The 19,078-nt window shown below is 44.4% G+C and overlaps 1 protein-coding gene across 1 annotated transcript; it reads left to right on the top strand.

The window, feature by feature from the left end:
- The first annotated feature begins 8,393 nt into the window (after positions 1-8,393).
- LOC114507321 (syncytin-1-like) lies at positions 8,394-14,946 on the top strand. Its single transcript, XM_028525206.2, is given in 3 exon segments — positions 8,394-8,469; positions 12,887-13,875; positions 13,878-14,946. Coding segments are annotated over 2 exon segments (1,806 nt in total). The 5' UTR covers positions 8,394-8,469; positions 12,887-12,893; the 3' UTR covers positions 14,702-14,946.
- Positions 14,947-19,078: the final 4,132 nt, after the last annotated feature.

Below are 19,078 nucleotides of genomic sequence, written 5' to 3' on the forward strand. Positions count from 1 at the left end.
CATATTGATATTTGATACATAAGCAACACAGTCTATACAAAATAAGTGGTTTAATTTACACTGAAATGTATCTAAGATACAATGAAGTCATAACAAATGTATCTGCATGAAGAAGGACTCTAGTTTTCCATCTATCACTACTTTTGTAGCCACAATAAAAAAACTCTGGATACCATAAAAGACTGAATTTTTCAATGATATATTTGATTCTACTCTTTAGAAGATACTGTTTTGGATTAGCTCTTTTAATAGACCTTGCAATGTGGGGCCATTTGGCATTTTTGTCTTGGTTATAAATCATAGTAAATGATATACTGAATATGGTAACCCACATCTAAATTATGCATTAGAATCATGACTATGGAAAAACTTACCTTCCCCTAAAACTATGTACAAGTGTATATTAAATAATTATTAAGTGGTTTCTTTAGAACAATAGTTTATATTTTTACTTTATTACCTCCTAGAAATATTTCTGACTCGGCATTCTAATAAAAATTATGCTTTTTTTTGAAGTTTTTTATGATAATGTTACCTGTTTTTAATGCCAAGCAAAGATGCAGAAACCATGGATCAGCCTACACACACACACATACACACACACTTTGCATATCTATAATATTCACATAGTCTATACAGTATTTTAAAGTACAGGGGTCCGGCAGAAGTAACTCTTGCTTGAGCATAGTTGGTAGGGTAATGATATGGGTGTAACAATTTATAGTTTTAATTTGAACATTTCACCTAAAATGTCATATGGTGTGCTTGAGTGTGATATTGTTATGTTACAAAATTACATGCTTATGACTTTGTAATAAAAGATTTTGTAATAAAAAAGGCATTATTTTGTGCTGGACCCTGTATATATTTATTAGACCTTGAGAGAAAATATTTTTTACTGCCATAGAGCAAATGGGAAAATGTGACTACACCCCCAACATTCAGAGGATTCTAAGTGAATGATTGAATAAGCTTCACATTAAGTCATCCAAAATGACCAGAACACTCTGAGAGGAAGCAAGTGAACAAAGTTTGTTTTCCTAAACTGTAATTGCTTCAGCCTGTAACTTCAATTCTTGTTTAAGAACTGAATATGGAAACCCTTTACTCTAAGTTCCAAAGGATTCACTGACAATGTGGTATTTTTATTAAATATTAAGGTCTCCATTATACTAAATAAAAATGAATCATTTGCTTTGAAAGGCAAAGCAATAGGAATATGGGTAACAAAATAGTATCTAATTGCTGGTATTGTATCAAGACCTGTACTATAGTGTACTCACTAAACATAATTCACCAAAGCTCCAGGAGGCCAAAATCCTATGTGGTTACAGCTGGCCTAAGAAATATACAAGCAGCAAGAGAAACAAAACAAAGCAAAACAAAATCCCCATGCATTGTTGCCATCTTTGTGTGCTCTGTTCATGTAGTTTTATACACACCTTAAATTTGTTCAAACTTTTCCTAAATATTGCTAATTTCAACATCACCTGTTCAGGGAACTCAATGGATACATTGGAATCCCAGAAAATTCCATTGATTTTCAAATCTCACAGGCTTTATGATTTGTGCAAGGCTGCATGATTTGCTCAAGGCTGTGTGCAGAATGTCTTTCTTGATAGACCTGTGACCTAGATAAGGAGGATGAATCAGCCTACATATCCAAATTTGTTTCAGTGACTGGTTGTCAATTTCTATTGACATTTCTTCACTACTCTTTCCCCAAAAGTTATCACATCTGAGCTACTCTGACCTTGTATCATAATCAAATATGAAAGGATATTTATGAGCCTCTTAGGTGTTAGGGTGTTTGCACTTTTATTTTGAAACATTTCTTGTAGAACTGCTGTGACCTCACTGAGGTTTGGTACATGTTTTTAAGTGTAATTTATTTACCCAGAGAAGTTCTGCTCAAATATAGCATCTGGTATTTTGTAGCATTCTATCCAATAGTCAAATTTTCCATCTCTATTCATGAAGCAAGAGCCAGGGAAATTGCTCACTTCACTTTACAAAATCAGGAGTAGAAAATTTAAACTTCAGTTTCTATAGATTCCAAAATAATGTCATCTTTCCGAATTCCCCTTCTCTTCTCTACCTCCAGGACACCCCTCCTGACCCCATCATTGTGTAACTTACTGAAAAGCCTGAGATGGGAGAGCTGGGTTGGATTTGGTGTCAGACAGATGAATGTAGATCCTACGTCTACCAGCTGCTAAGTGACCTCAGACAAATTGCTGAGTCTGCCTAAGCCAGTTTTCTCCCTGTAAATGGGAACAGTAACAATTCCCTCACAGAGTTTTTTAGTCATTGTTTTTTTTCCAAACATTTTCTTTTTGTAGTAGTAGTAGTAGAGAACATTTAGTGTAGTTTTTAGTGTAGGAGATGAAACTCATTTCTTACATATGGCCCCAGAGAATTCTTAAATATCCCCTTGACCTGTGTACAAAACCTTGGTGAAATATCTGCTTACCAGTGTAGGCCACACGTTGTCCTGGAACTTTGCATGATGTTTCTTTAGGGCTCTCTAAAACTCTCAGGACTCATTTTGAAGGGCTTTATTGTTCAACTATTTTCTGTGCTACCTTTTGCACACAGCCTGTGCCCGTTGGTTGGAACTGACACCTCACGGCTCCTCAACCCCCTTGCCAGCCTCCAGCCCAACAGAACTGTGGTGTCTCCATCACTAGTGGTATACTACCTAATATCGTCAGTGGAAAATGAGTTCTTGCAGTGTCACAAGGAAAAGAATTTCCTGAGACCAGCACAGGAGAATGGGGCTATGTGGTGAGTTTTACTAATCATGGAAAACTAAGGGGGTTCCTCTCCTGATTTCCCATCGTTCTGTCTCTGTCCTGCCATGGGAAAAGTCCATCTTGTCTTCAGTAGGGCCAGGGTAAAGGCCACTGCCCAGAGTTTCTGCTCCATATTAAAGTACAGTTCAGTCTAGCAATGGGGTAGCTTAGTGCGTGCTTCCAGCTGCAGTCCATTGCTGTGTTGCAGGATTCAAGCTCCCTCCTGAAGCCTGCATGTGAAGTCCCCACGACCACAGGTCACATGGCTGCTAAGGCCACATGGCTATGGAGAGAACAGGTGAGTGCATGTACCACATGAGTCTGTCTGGAGAAAGAGAGAGAGAGAGTGAGAGAGAAAGAGAGAGAGTGAGAGAGCGAGATTGTTTATTGCCCTGGGATTATACTCACTTGGGCTTGGAACAAACCAGGATTTTTCAAAAGAACCAACCAACTTCCCAAGCTTTCGCTGGCTTTGGATGGGTCCAGGCCTCCTAGGTAGACTGACAGGCCTCTGTGGTTCAATACCTCCCCCTGTGCCACCCAACAGTTTGGGTGGGGGGAAGGGAGGAGTGTTAGTCTCCTTGGCAGAACACTGCTATAAATCTCTGGGGTGTGAAACATGCAGCTTCCTGGTGAAGCAGACCGGCTTATGCTCCCCAGTTTATTAAGCTCAATGTCCAATTCCTCTTTGCTCCCCTTTCCCCTCAATAATCAGCTAAATACCAACGTGACACTAGGAGCTCAAGTTCATCATTGGACTTTTTCCCCTTTTCCAGGAATCCAGAAGCCACGTGGTTTATCATTTACTGTCTGTACCTATGTCTTAAACTGCTTACTCTCTCAGATCCCTAACTCATGTGCCAAATTCCCTCGGTTTCTCACAACTTAATGGAGACAGAACTTTACTTTCTTCTTACATAAACACCATTGTATCTCTTCATCATCCCCCTCCATTTTTGTTTGCTTGTTTGTTTTTATTGTTGTTATTCAGTCATATCCAGTGTCTCTTGGAGCCTCTCATACATGGTGGGTACTTTTTCCTGCCAAAGGGATTAACACATAGTTCAGTTTTAGAAGCTTCTCACTTGCAATCTTAGTACATTTGCTGAGGCAGAGATTGAGTATTTCCAGCATCAAAGTAGTGTCAGGGACACAAAAGGTTTCCCCAAATGTTTATTGAATGAAAAAATTAATTTGCTGTATAGGACAACTTTGAGACCCCTGAAAATTTTTAAATATATTTTGCTTTCAAGAGAATATACACCCCCTAGCAATCACCAATCTGGTATCCATCTCTGAAAGTTTGTCATCTCAAAGAGGTTGTATAAACAGAATCATGTGGTGTGTAATACTTTGGGATTTGCTTATTTCCCTTAGTATAATATCCTGCATATTCACCAATTTATTATCCCCAAGGAGAAGGATGGGGGTGGGGTGCAGAAGGAGATGGGTGTAGTTATAAAAGGGCAATTTGAGGGACCCTCGTGGCAATAGAGTAAGTAGTTCTGTGCCTTGACTGTGGTGATGGGCACATGAACCAACACAGGTGGTCAAATTATGGCAATAAACACATACACACAAGTAAGTACAATTAAAACTGGGGAAATCTGAATAAGATTGTTGGATTGTACCTATTTCAATACCCTGCTTGTGACATTGCAGTGTAGTTTTGCATTACGTGACCATTTGGGGAAACTGGGTAAAATGTACACAAGATTTTCCTTCATCTCTTACAACTGCATTTGAATCTCCAATGACCTCAAAATGAAAAAGTTATATTTTTTATACACAGAACATTTTTGACTAAGACAGAGTTCTTGAGAGTCATGTAATTTGAATGTCAGGTTTTGAAAGAACGTGGGATTTTGCATCAGCCATTTTAAATAATTAAAATAAGTACCTATTATGCAAGGAGCCTGGGGCCATTGTCTCTTTAGCCTTTAAGATAAAAATTGTTCTACTATTATACCCAGATGTGGTGGAGACTAATTTCCTCAAACTGCCCAAGGGAATGATGGATGTATTCGTTTCCTAGGGCTGTCCGTAAGAGATTACTACAATGTAGATGGATTAAACAACAGACATTTATTCTTTCACAGTTCTGGAGGCCAGAATTCTGAAATCAAGGTTTCAATACTGCTGTGCTCCTCTGGAGCCACTAAGGCAGAATTCTTCCTTCTCTCGTCCAGCTTCTGGGAGCTCTAGGCATTCCTGGGATTGTAGATGCATCCCTCCAATCAATGTGTCCGACTTCACCTGTCTTCCTCTTCTGTCTCTGTCCTCTCTTCTTTTGCATATTATAAGGGCACTTGTCACTGGCAAATCCAGAATGATCTCATTTCAATATCCTTAATTTAAGCACAACTACAAGAAATCATTTTCCAAATAAGGTCACCTGTACAAATGCCAGGGATTGGGATGTAAACATATCTTTTCGGGGGCACCATTCAACCTACCATAATGAGCAGTAATTCATCCACCCATTCATTATTTCATGAAATATGCCTTTATCTCCTAACAGGGACATGATACTATCCTAGGAAAGATGACCCATGAATCGTGGCATCTATGAATAGCTTGTAATCACCTTGTGGGGGAAAATACATGCCAAAGCATAATGACAATAGATACAAAGAATGCATACCTACAAATGAAGGCAGGGGTCAAGGGCAGGACATCTGGGAAGGCTGGTCCTTTGTAAACTGACTGTAGCTAGATTTCTCATGGGTTTTATGAGGGAAACATAGCTTGAGATAGTTTTTGAAGGGTGGTGGGTTTCATTTCAGGCTTGAGGAACAATGTGACCCAAGGTACTGTAAGGGAAATGACCACTGTGCCCAAATAAGTCTGCAAGAAACAAACTGACGAGTGGGCGAGTGGCTGGCATGGAGGCACATGACTGAAAAATTTACATGAGGGCTACAGCCCAATGGGTCATGAATGTAGATAAGAAAGTTTAGGATAGAGAAAAGCCGTGGAGTGGTCCTTAACATTTAATGCTTCTTAGAGGATGGCACTGACATTGCATTTGCAGGACTCTCACAGGGAAGTGCCCAAAGAAGAGATTAGCTAGGGAGCTCTGATGCACAGCTGGCAGGAAGAAAGTTTGGAGCTCATCTGGCAATAGTGACAATTAAAAGAAACTGAAGCATGTGGGAGATACCCAAGGTAAGCTTTATAAGGCAGTGCTCAGTCATACAGGGCATACATTACTCAGGGTTCTCTACAGAAGCAGAACCAATAGGATAATATAAATAATTGGCTCATGCTGTTAGGGAGGTTGACAAGTCCCAAGGTCTGCATGTTGAACTGGCAAGCTGGAAACCCAGAAAAGTAGTTCCAGTTTGAAGGCCAGCAGCTTAACATCCAGAAAGAGTCTTAATGCAGGACAACGCCACGCCCCAGTTTGAAGGCAGCAAGGCAAGAGGAACTTCTCACACTTCGAATCTGCTTCACTCAGCCTACTAATTTAAATGTTAATCTAATCCCCCAAACACTCTCAACGCTGGCACCCAGAATAATATTTGACCAAATATCTATGCAGTCTGTGGCCCAGTTGTTACCATAGACAGTCAGAGAGTGCTGGGGAGTCTCCCCACATTGGCCAAGATAGCACAGGGGGAGGTTCTTACACTAAGATAGAATGATGAATGGATAGGGCCTGAGTGCACCAAAAACCAGCAATATAATTGGTTAGAAAAAAGCCTTCTCCTCCCTACCCTTACAAGAATCGTGGGCTTGGGCAAGCAGGGGAGATGGTCTTTGAGATGGGAGTCTATCATTCTCCTAGGTCATGGCACCTAAATAATTATCTTTCCTTTTGCCCTAGCACCTGTGTCAGAAGTTTGGCTTTTGTTGCAGCAGGCAGCTAAACCTGCATTTCAGTTACAGTTTTTGGCAACTCTGCTGGACAGCATGGGCCTCAGTAAGTCCCAAAGGGTTCCAGCTGGGGTCCCAGCTGCCTGTGGCAGGTTGACGCTATGTGAGGAACTGTGGGGATTTCCCAGCAGCTGCCAAGAGCTTTTCTTGGGGAATTTCCCTGCATTCATTCTCAAGGTATCAGCCACCTGAAATGCTTGGCTTGTGAAATAAAACAGGTTGCTTGGGAGCACATGGACCCTAAGACTGGGTAAGTTGAACCAGCATGCACCCTGAGGGTTCTATATTCATGCTGCTTTGGCTTTGTGCCACTTGGGCTTCATGCTACTTGGGCTTTGTGCCACTTGGGTTTGGTTAGGACCATTTGCGATACCCTTTGGTAGGCTATGCCTGCTGCTTGGGCTTTGTGCCACTTGGACTTCATACCATATGGGCTCTGTGCCACTGGGTTTCATGCCATTTGGGTCTGGTCAGGACCACTTGTGATTTTAGTTGGCATGAGAAAAGATGCTAGGACTTGCTTGTGAGCTCTCATTTGGATGAAAGGAATTATGAATACAAGTTTTGTTCCTATGTTCCCACTTTGGGGTCTTTTTATGGCTATGGTTTTGGGTATGTGCTTTTATGCCATCAGGGATTGTTCAGTTTTGACTCCAGAAGGGAGTCCACTAGACCAAATTTTAGCAGATTGGTCCACATACAGCTATAATCCAGTGACTAAGAACAAATTTGTTTTCTATTGTAACACTGTTTGGTATATGTATACTTTAGACTATGGAGAAAAAATGGCCCCTAAGTGGTTCCCTCAATTACTATACCATTATATAGTTGGAATTGTTTTGCCAACGGTCAGGGAATCCCTTATGTCCAGGCATTTATGTCTTTACACAATAGGGATTTGGCAAAGAAAAGAAACAACCTAATGATGCAAAGACAGGAATTGGCTTCAAAATCCGTCCATAATAATAAGACACAGAAAGAAAAGGAAAATGAGGAAGTGGGTCTCTTTAGCGGCCTGAACCCAGGGATCCCCGGGTTAGCAGCAGCAAGACTTTCCCTGCCACCACCACTGCCACTAGGTACTCCTATAACAGGCGTACCTAGTGGCAGTGGTGACAGTCTAATCTCGTGTAATGAAGGAATGGTCTCCTCCATGATAGACCTCTCGGGGCACCCAGTCTGTCCAGAGGCCATCCCTGTCAAGATGGGACAGTTCCTCTGAGATAATACCTTGTAGGTAGGATAAACCAGGACAGCCAACCTGCTGGCCACTACTGAGCTGATGTTGGGGGCCGGGACAAGCCTGAAACAGGCTGATGCAGGATTGCACCTGCACAGACAGGATGTCTGCAGTCAGAAGCCATGCGAACGCCCGACCAATCAGCGCCCTGATCACGCGCCTATCACGCGTCCCTTAACCAATCCCAGCTAAGAGCATGCCCCAAGCCCGCCAATCAAAGCTACTTCCTCTTTCTGCCTTCCTCTATATAACTCCCTCCATTTTGAAATAAAATTTGCAGCTTGATCAGAACTCTTTGTCTTGCTGCCGTTCTTTCGCGCCTCCTGTCCCATCCCTTTTCATCCGTTACAGGTATATCGGCGGACCCCGTTGACTGCCTCGCGGGCCGAGGCAAGTGGCGCCCAACGTGGGGCCCCGCTGACAGCCTGTGTGGACCGCTGTCCCCGTTGATCGCAGCGCTCCGTGAAGGGAGACGCCCGGCTCACCGCGACTACCCGCCCGCGCGCCGGCATTTCCAGACGAGTCCCCCCGTTCCCCGACAGCGGCATTTCAGAGGTAAGGCCCAACCATGGGACAGGCATGCTCACAACGTGATTTATTTGTTGGTCAGTTGAAAGAATCTCTCAAGGTGCGTAAGATAAGGGTTCGTAAAAAAGACTTAAATTCCTTTTTCACTTTCGTTTTTAAAATCTGCCCATGGTTTCCTCAGGAGGGTAGTATTGACTCCCGCGTCTGGCACCGTGTGGGCGACTGTTTAAATGACTATTATAAAGTTTTTGGTCCCGAGACCATCCCTATAACTGCCTTTAACTATTATAACCTCATAACAGACATCCTTAAAAACCACAATAACTCCCCTGACATACAGCGCCTTTGTAAAGAGGGGCAGAAAATTCTCCGCAGACACTCCCCGGCACCCTCAAAGGCCCCCTCAGTTCACGGCCTCCCCGGCGCTCATGCTGACTCGCTTTCGCGACCCCCCCTCACGAGCGCCTTCAAATTGCCCTTCTGTCTCCATCCAGATAGATACAGACCCTCAAGTCCCTTCTCTGTACCCTCCCCTCCAGGAGTTCTATTCCTCTGCTCCACCCCTCAATTCCCAGGACTCCGGCGACCAGTTAGATCCCTCTGAACAGGCAGAATTAGAGGATGAGGCCGCTCGCTACAAGAATCCTGACTGGCCACCACTCGTGGCGGCAGTCCTTCCGCCGTTCAAACCGCCTCCTTATAGTACCTCTCACGCACCCGCCGCCGCCATTTTGCCTTCAGCGCATGGCGCGTCCGCCATTTCACCCGCGGCGTGCACGGCACCCACTACCTTGCCCCTGGCAGCCACCGCCGTATTCACTCCGTTTCCAAAGCCTTTCCTTCAGGAAACCCTCACTTTCATCCGAGATATTAAAACCATTGCCAATGAGCTCTCCGTTCTTATGATCAGTCCCCCTCCCCACGAGACTTTAGCGTTCCCTGTTACTAGATCCCAGACTCGCTCAGTTAGGACCGAGAACGTAGATAGTTCAGCTGCAGCTGCAGCTACCCCCCTTCCTGATAGCGACAACCCCGAGGACTCTGACAGCTCCTCTTCTGATATAGACGAAGCAGAGCCCAGTACAAGACATACTGCGGCCCCCCAAACTTATTCCCACACATACAAGAAACTTAGCCTTAAAGCATTAGAAAAGGTCAAATCTGCTGTAACACATTACGGGCCCACAGCTCCCTTTTCCCTCGCCCTAATTGAAAATCTTAGTGAGCGCTGGCTCACGCCCAATGATTGGTTCTTTCTAGCGAAGGCAGCGCTAAGTGGAGGTGACTTTATTCTTTGGAAAAGCGAATATGAAGACACCGCTAAACAGTTTGTTCAGCGCAATATGCGAAAATCCTCCTCTACAAATTGGACCATTCTTAAGTTTCTTGGCTCCGCCCCCTATCATAGCAATGAAAAGCAAGCTCAATTTCCCCCCGGACTTCTAACCCAGATCCAGTCCGCGGGTCTTAAAGCATGGAGGCGCCTTCCACAAAAGGGCACCGCAACCACCTCTCTTGCAAAAATAAGACAGGGCCCAGACGAGGCATACAGTGATTTCATAAGTCGTTTACAAGAATTAGCTGAGAGGCTCTTTGGCGCGGGCGAAAGTGAAAATGCTTTCGTCAAACATCTAGCTTATGAAAATGCCAACCCCGCTTGCCAAAATGCCATCCGCCCCTATCGCCAAGGAGAGCTCTGTGACTATGTTCGCCTCTGCTCCGGCATCGGCTCTGCCCATGCTCTCGGACTTGCCATTGGTGCCGCCTTACGAAATTTTATGCCCCCACAGCCGGCGCGCCCCCCTAATCGCCTTTGTTACAACTGTAACCAACCTGGACATTTTTCCCGAGCCTGCCCCCAGAAGACCCAAAATCAGACTCAAATTCAGATCCAAAACCCAACAAGGCCTAGTACTAATAGTCCAGGAGCCCCTGCCATGAAATGCCCTCGCTGTAAGAAGGGTTTTCACTGGTCTTCAGAATGCAGATCTAAGACAGACATTTATGGACAGCCCATTCCTCCGAAGCAGGGAAACTCCAACAGGGCCCAGCTCCAGGGCCCCATACCGGGTGTGAACTCCGGGGCTACACAGTTCGTTCCCCAATCACTCCACCCACAGATCCCTGCCCTCCCAGTAATCAATCACGCCGCTGTATCACAGACCTGTGGAGGGCCACAGCAGGCAGCGCAGGATTGGACCTCTGTGCCGCCACCGACACAGTACTAACTTCAGACAATAGTCCCCTAATAGTCCCTACCGGCGTTTCCGGGCCCCTACCGCCTAATACTTTTGGGCTTATCTTCGGCCGAGTCAGTTCTACTCTACTAGGGATACAAGTCCTCCCTGGCATTATAGATAATGATTTTGAAGGACAAATCCAAATTATCCTTTCCACCACTTCAGATTTAATTACCATCCCCAAAGAAACTAGGTTAGCTCAAATAATCATCCTCCCCCTTCAACATCTTAATTCCAATTTTCAAAAACTTTTTCAAGGGTCGAGCCCCCCCGGCTCTTCAGATGCATATTGGGTGCAACAGGTTACTGAGGGCCGTCCCTTACTCGAACTCAGAATTAATGGTAAAGTCTTTTCAGGTATTATTGACACAGAAGCGCTCCTCCCACTCAATAACATTCTAAAAGGAGACTCAGATCCCTTATCTCCGCGTGCCTTAACCCCCGAAGCAGAATATTCCTTAACCATTATCAACAAAGCCATACAATGGCAAAGCGCTCAACAGATTTCCTATAACCTACCTCTAGTATTCATATTACTCCCTACAGCCCATACACCTACTGGAGTTTTCTGGCAGTCAAAAACCACAGACCTTACAAAAAATGGCCATCCCCTTCTTTGGGTCCACCTACCAGCCTCTCCCTCACGAGTATTACTTACTTATCCCTCCCTTCTTGCCACTCTAATTATTAAGGGGCGATCCACCAGCCGCCAACTATTTGGTAAAGACCCTGATTCAATAATTACTCCCTATTCACATGACCAAACAAACTGGCTTCTACAAACTTCTGATGAGTGGGCTATAGCATTATCCTCCTTTACGGGGAATCTTGATAATCACTACCCTAGTGATCCCCTCGTTCAATTTGCTAAAACTCATCAGTTCATCTTTTCTAAACTCACCAAAGCAGCTCCAATTCCTAAAGCCACCCTCGTCTTTACCGACGGATCTTCAAACGGCACAGCTGCCTATATCATTAATAAACTTTTACCATTAAAACTCCTTACTCCTCAGCTCGTAGAACTGTTTGCCATACTTGAAGTTTTTACTTCACTTGCCAACCAACCGTTCAACCTCTATACTGATAGCGCCTATATAGCTCAGTCAGTCCCTCTACTAGAAACAGTTCCCTTCATCAAACCCTCTACTAATGCCACCCCTTTATTCACCAAACTACAAAACCTTATCTTGCAAAGACAACACTCTTTCTATATTGGATGTCTTCGTGCTCACCTTGACCTTCCTGGGCCCTTAACAGAAGGCAACGCCCTAGCTGACTTTGCCACACAGACCATCTGCCCTATTCTTACAGACCCAGTTACTGAGGCCACACAAGCCCATACCTTGCACCATTTAAATGCCCATACCCTTCGTCTTCTTTATAAAATCACTAGAGACCAAGCTCAGGACATCGTTAAAGCTTGTCCTCATTGTATAACCTCAGCCCCTGTGCCTCATTTAGGCGTTAATCCCCATGGCCTTATACCCAATACTATATGGCAAATGGATATCACCCACTTTGCCGCCTTTGGGAAGCAAAAATTTATTCATGTTACAGTTGATACTTTTAGTGGATTTATAGCTGCCACACCCCAAAAAGGAGAGGCGTCAAAAAGTGTAATCTCTCATATGATCCACTGCTTTTCCGCCTTGGGCAAGCCCCACACCATTAAAACAGATAATGGCCCTGGCTATACAGGAAAAAATTTCCAAGCCTTTTGCCAACAACTTCAAATTAAGCATATTACTGGAATCCCTTACAATCCTCAAGGACAAGGTATAGTAGAGCGGGCCCACCAAACCTTAAAGAATGCCATTAATCACCTAACACACTCTCCTCTTGGATTTTCAAAACAACAACCTCGAAATCTTCTAAATCATGCCCTCTTCCAGCTTAATTTTCTTACACTGGACATACAGGGTTGTTCGGCAGCCGACCGCCACTGGCACCCACAAACCGCATCACAACAAGCCACGGTCATGTGGCGCGACCCCCTCACTCACGCCTGGAAAGGCCCAGACCCCGTCCTTATATGGGGGAGAGGCTCAGCCTGCATTTACGATCAAAAAGAAGATGGCCCACGATGGCTCCCCGAAAGGCTAATAAAACATGTCAATCCTCGCCCCGCCCCACCAGTTGAACTTAATCAAATCCCAGGGAATAATAATACGCCCTGAGGAGATTTTCTCTTCTTTCTATTTCAGGCAAAACATGTTCTCCCAATGGCTCTTCTTCCTGTTACTACAAGCACGCTTACACCTAAGAACATATGGAGGGCTTCAAGCGCCGCCTGGCAATATTTACCATGTCCTCTTTGGGCCACCGTGTGAATGCCGTGGAGGAACTACTACCGATTATGCCATCCCCTCGTCTTATACTCAGGTAGTAGACTGCAACACAAAAACAGCTTACCTAGCTTATTCACCCACAGCAACAGGGGGGATGTCCAAACCCACATGGTCCTGCGTACCTAAGCCTTCTATCATACCTGCCATTAATGGAAAGCCAGGACCATGCCCATGTACCTCCTTTTATTCAACAATGCACTCTTCTTGCTACAATAATGTTCAAGAGTGTACCCTTGGCAATAAGGTATATTTTACTGCCATACTCCAGAAAACAAAAAATGCTGCCAACGTAGGAGACTGGGGAGATAGCTCATCACTCATTGGCCTTAGTTCCACCAAATACTTACAAGCCGGCTGCCAAGGCACTGTAGGACAGTCAGTGTGCTGGGAACAAACTCCTCCTATTCACACTTCTGATGGAGGTGGGCCTCAAGATATCATAAGAGAACTCACCGTCCAGAATCAAATAGAACAGCTCATAGAAAATCAATTCCCTAAACTCACCCATCACCCTCTGGCTCTTCCCAAGTCGCGAGGAATAGATCTAGATACCCAAACGACAGACATTTTGACAGCCACCCATCGGGCACTAAATATTTCCAACCCTACACTAGCCCAGGATTGCTGGTTATGCTTAAGCCAAGGCACCCCCATGCCTCTAGCTGTCCCAACCAACATATCAGCCCTGAATGTCACCGAACAAAATTGCACCCTCAGCATACCCTTTAGAGTTCAGCCTATGCTTTTTTACTCCTCCCCCTGCATCTATAAGAACTTACAAAATAATTCTTTTGATATTTCTGTTGGTTTCACTAGCTTTACCAATTGCAGCCACACGCTTAATCACAGCACATCCCTCTGCCCTGGTCAGGACGAGCATTCGTTTGTGGTAATAATCTAGCTTTCACCGCCCTGCCCGCCAATTGGACAGGGCTATGTGCCCTAGCTGCCTTACTACCTGACATAGACATTATCCCAGGGGATGAACCCGTCCCCGTTCCTGCTTTTGACCACTTCACAGGACGACACAAAAGAGCCTTAGCTATTATTCCCCTGCTTGTTGGTCTAGGAGTTTCTGGAGCGGTAGCTACCGGAGCTGCAGGATTAGGAGTTGCAGTTCACTCCTATACAAAACTTTCCAAACAACTTGTCGATGATGTCCAAGCCTTGTCCAGTACTATTACTGACATTCAAGACCAACTAGACTCCCTAGCGGAGGTAGTCCTCCAGAATAGACGAGGCCTAGACTTACTCACAGCAGAGCAGGGAGGCATTTGTTTAGCTTTACAGGAACGATGCTGCTTTTTTGCCAACAAGTCAGGCATCGTCCGGGACAAGATTAAAACCCTTCAAGAAGATCTGGAAAGATGACGAAACGCTCTGACTGAGAGCCCTTTCCTTACAGCCTTCAACGGACTACTCCCCTTTCTTCTCCCTCTCCTCGGGCCTTTAATAGCTATCATTCTCTTCCTGACCTTTGCTCCCTGGGTTCTCAGGCGCACCACAAACCTCATCCGAGACCAACTTAACTCCCTTCTTGGCAAACCTATCCAGATACATTATCATCAGCTAGAAATGAATGAACCGGCACTGACTCGCAGCATTTTCTCCGAGAATGCCCTCGCGCATAAATTCTCCTGTGCACCCCCACCTCTTATGAGAACAGTATAACCCTTGGCATTATACTTTACATGTAAATTGTAATGGATACCGCTAGGTGCAGAGCAAAGCATCGCAAGGAGAAGCTGCCCCGAAGGTGGCCCTGCCAAGTCTCCTGAGAGGCAAGTCGGCTTGCATAGAGGTTAGTGCCCCAACCCTCTCCTCCGAAAAGGGTGCCTCAGAGCTCGGGACGAGCTCAGGAGGAGCCAGACCACTGCCTCCCCTAGTCGGTTAATGTCCACTCCTCACCTTAAAAATAAAAATAAGGGAGGAGATGTTGGGGCCGGGACAAGCCTGAAACAGGCTGATGCAGGATTGCACCTGCACAGACAGGATGTCTGCAGTCAGAAGCCATGCGAACGCCCGACCAATCAGCGCCCTGATCACGCGCCTATCACGTGTCCCTTAACCAATCCCAGCTAAGAGCATGCCCCAAGCCCGCCAATCAAAGCTACTTCCTCTTTCTGCCTTCCTCTATATAACTTCCTCCATTTTGAAATAAAATTTGCAGCTTGATCAGAACTCTTTGTCTTGCTGCCGTTCTTTCACGCCTCCCGTCCCATCCCTTTTCATCCGTTACAGGTATATCGGCGGACCCCGTTGACTGCCTCGCGGGCCGAGGCAAGCTGATACTCCATTATCTACTTCAGATTTACTGAATTGGACGAATTCATATAGGGAGGATCATTAGAAAATGGCAGATCTTATCACCTCCATTTTTTTCCACTCACCATCCAAACTGGGCAGATGTAGAGGCTCTCCTTAACATCCTACTAATGGCAGATGAAAGGCAGCTAGTTATAAATAAATAAGGTTAATAAAGAGACTCACCGCCTTCATCAAAAGAATCCCAATGGGAACACCAACCCAGCCGGGGTGATACCCTTGACAGAGTTAAGCTGGGAACCAAGTGGAGGCAATACAGTCTTCCTAGAACATTACAAAAGGTGCATATTGGAAGGTGTTAAGAAGGGAGTGCCTAAACAAAAGAGACTGAATATGATACAGGTCACTCAACAGAAACCAAAAGAAGATCCTTCTGAATTTTTAGAAAGAATCTATGAGACCTATCGAATACATACCCACAAGCACCAGAAAATGTCCAAATAACAAACATAACTTTTATTGGGCAAAGTGTCCTGGATTTCAGAAGGAAAATCCAATGTTTAGATGAGGTGTTAGGAATGAATCCCTCCCAGCTGTTGAACATAGCCTTTGAAGTTTACCAGGCCACTGTTTTCTCAGAAACAGTGTGAGGAAACCAGAAGGAGAGGTGGGACCTGAAAGGACAAGGGAAAGACCCACTAGTGTCCAATCAATGAATCAATCAATGAATCAATGTGCCTATTGCAGAGGAAGGGTATCTGAGAAAAGACTGCCTGGAACTCAAAATGAAAAATAAAGAGAATAGAAACCCTTGTTGAAAAATGTTAGAAATGAATGATTAATCTGATGATGAACGAGGAGGCCCCGTGTCTTCCCTGGATACTTCCCAACCTGTTACTATTTCCCCACAAGAGCCCCAGGTACAACTGACAGTAGTAAATAAGCTACTTTACTTCCTCTTAGGTACAGGAGCTACATACTCAGTGCTAAATACAAACTAACCAAGAAAAGTTCAGCTGCAGTGATTGTTACTGGAGTGACTGGTGGGAAATTAAACGAACGGGCATTTCTTCAACTTCTAGAATGCCAGCTTGGGAATCAAAAACTTTTGCATAGTTTTCTTATATACCAGACTGTCTCATTCCATTGTTGGGCTGATATTTACTTTGCAAGTTGCATGCACAACTAATTTTTTTCCTTGAGAAGCAGCAATTGTATTTAGGAGTTTCACTAGAACATGCTCTTCAGCTCCAGGTGCTACTGACTTGCCCAGAAGGACCCAGAGTGAAATCTTCCCATCTGAGATCTATGAGAAGTCTACTAAGCTGTTTGAGATGATGGAACCCCAGACTGAATTTGTTGGTCCAGCTGCCAACAAAACATGACTGAGAATTATATGCAGATGGGAGCAACTTCATAGAGAATGGTAAATGACAAACTGGGTACACTGTAGTCACCATAGACAAGGTAACAGAAGCCCAGGGCTTTGCTACAGGAACCTAAGCACAAAAAGCTGAACTGATAGCCCTTACCAGAGCCTTAGGGAAAGAATGTTAACATCTACACTTACTCTAAATATGCCTTCATGGTAGTCCATGCTCATGGAGCAATATGAAAAGAAAGAAGTCTCTTAACCTTGGGAAATGGAACATCAAACATGCAAAAGAGATTCTACAATTGGTAGGCAGTGAATCTACCAAACAAGATTGCCATAATGCACTGCGCATAATGCAAGGAGAATGGTGCCAAACAAGCTAGGAAAACCAAACTGCTGATGAAGCAGCAAGACAAGCTGCCCAGGGCTGCCACATCTTGGGGCTTTTATTCCACACCTGGACTTATTAGAATTTAAATGCCATACACAGAACAAGGTAAAGTATGGACCTGTTAATTGGGATTCTCTAACACTGGCCCTAATTCTATATGGAAGATCAATACTCATCATATGATCTTACTCCCTGAAGCTCTAGTACATCCCATTCTCAAACACCCACATGAAAAAACACATTGTAGAAGGCATGCTTTAATGCACCTCATTAGACCACATTTGAAGTGCCCTCATTTACAAAGAATCATTCAGAAAACTATCCACACCTGTTGGATATGGGCCAAAAACAATCCTAAAACAGAAGATGCCCCAACAGGAAAAGGAGTGCAATATAAAAGGATATGCCCATTTGAGGACTGGCAAGTTCACTACACACTGATGCCTGAAGTGCCTATGGAACTTTAAATTTTTAATAGTTTTTGTAGCCACCTTTTCTGGATGAGTAGAGGCATACCCCACTAGACCTGAGAGGGAAACTGAGGTAGCAAAACTTCCACTCCAAGAAATGATCTCTAGGTTTGGACTTTCTTACAGCATTTGAAGCAGCAATGGACCATCATTCACTTCAAAAATCTCCCAGAAGATAGTACATTCACTACAGATTCAATGGAAAGTACATGCATCTTGGAGACCCCAATCAATAGGAATGACTGAGAAAATGAACCATAAAATAATGAAGACCATGGTGAAAATGTGCCAGGAAACACATTTGAAATGGGACTAGGCACTCCCTATTGCCTTGCTCCAGATGAAGGTAATGCCCCAAAGTGGGTTTAAATTAAGCCTCTTTTGAAATAGTTTATGCGAGATGCTTGAGTTTAGGAATGCCTCCTTTAGATGTGGAACATGGATCAAAAATCAAACAATATGTACAACATTTAGGGCAAACACTAACAACTTCGCACAAGTTTGATCACTGTAGGTCCATCAACCCATCTGATGAGCCCTTATATCCATTCCAGCCAGGAGACTGAGTCTTATTAAAGACCCAGAAGACTCAAGGCCCTGGACAGCAGTTAGCCAGCAATGGACTGGTTCTTATGTCATCCTGCTGACAACAGACTCTTCCCTAAAGCTCACAGGAATCAAGTCTTGGGTCCACCACACACAGATAAAGTGGGCACTGCCTGAGCAGGACTGGGATCTTGACGTTGTTGTTGACAGTGCAAGAGAAAGCTGGACCTGCACTCCTGAAGGAGATTCACAATTTCTCTTTCAGAAAGGGACAGAGGCTCCCAAAGATAAGTGACAAGGTTAGTGTTTATTTTATTACTATTTATCAACAGTTGCTATACTTTATGCCCATGCTGTGTCTAATATCCCAGACACAGCACAATATGTGGATATCCCAGATACTGGCTTTCTCAGCAAACGTATCCCACAGCCTCACTCAGGATTAGGTCAGGGGGCATCCTGTAGTCTCTCCAGTTTCTGATTTCACTACAGTTCCCTCTGCACAAGTAGGCATTCTCCTCACTACATACTTGATTGCTTGTCTACACAATAGATCTCACTTTGGAAGCTCACCCGCAATACCGTCTCTTGAAATATGAAGCAGTCTACCAGCTTCACTTGTCCAGCGTGCCATCCTCTAGGTATCATGTATGTTGCCTTATGAAGACAGAAATCCTTCGTCCTTGCATAAAGGCTTCCCTCCATTTTTGACCCCCTTCTTCCTTTAGTAGATAGAGAGAATCTCTGGACCTCGGGATAGGTAAGACTATGCGTCTCAATAGCAGAAAGAAATGACAGACGGTGAAACCTCCATCATTTACTCTTGTAAGATTACAAAGGTCCAGAGTTTTGAAGGGAAGAATTGTTACCATAGACAGGAAGTGCTGGGGGATCTTCCTCATTAACCAACATGGCACAGGGTGAGGTTATTCCACTGAGCACTGCCAAAAGCTAGAAAGAGGAATGAACAGGGCCCCCACACACCAAAAGCAAGAAAAATT

The sequence above is a fragment of the Phyllostomus discolor genome, chromosome 10 (assembly GCF_004126475.2).
Source record: "Phyllostomus discolor isolate MPI-MPIP mPhyDis1 chromosome 10, mPhyDis1.pri.v3, whole genome shotgun sequence".
Lineage (NCBI taxonomy): Eukaryota > Metazoa > Chordata > Mammalia > Chiroptera > Phyllostomidae > Phyllostomus > Phyllostomus discolor.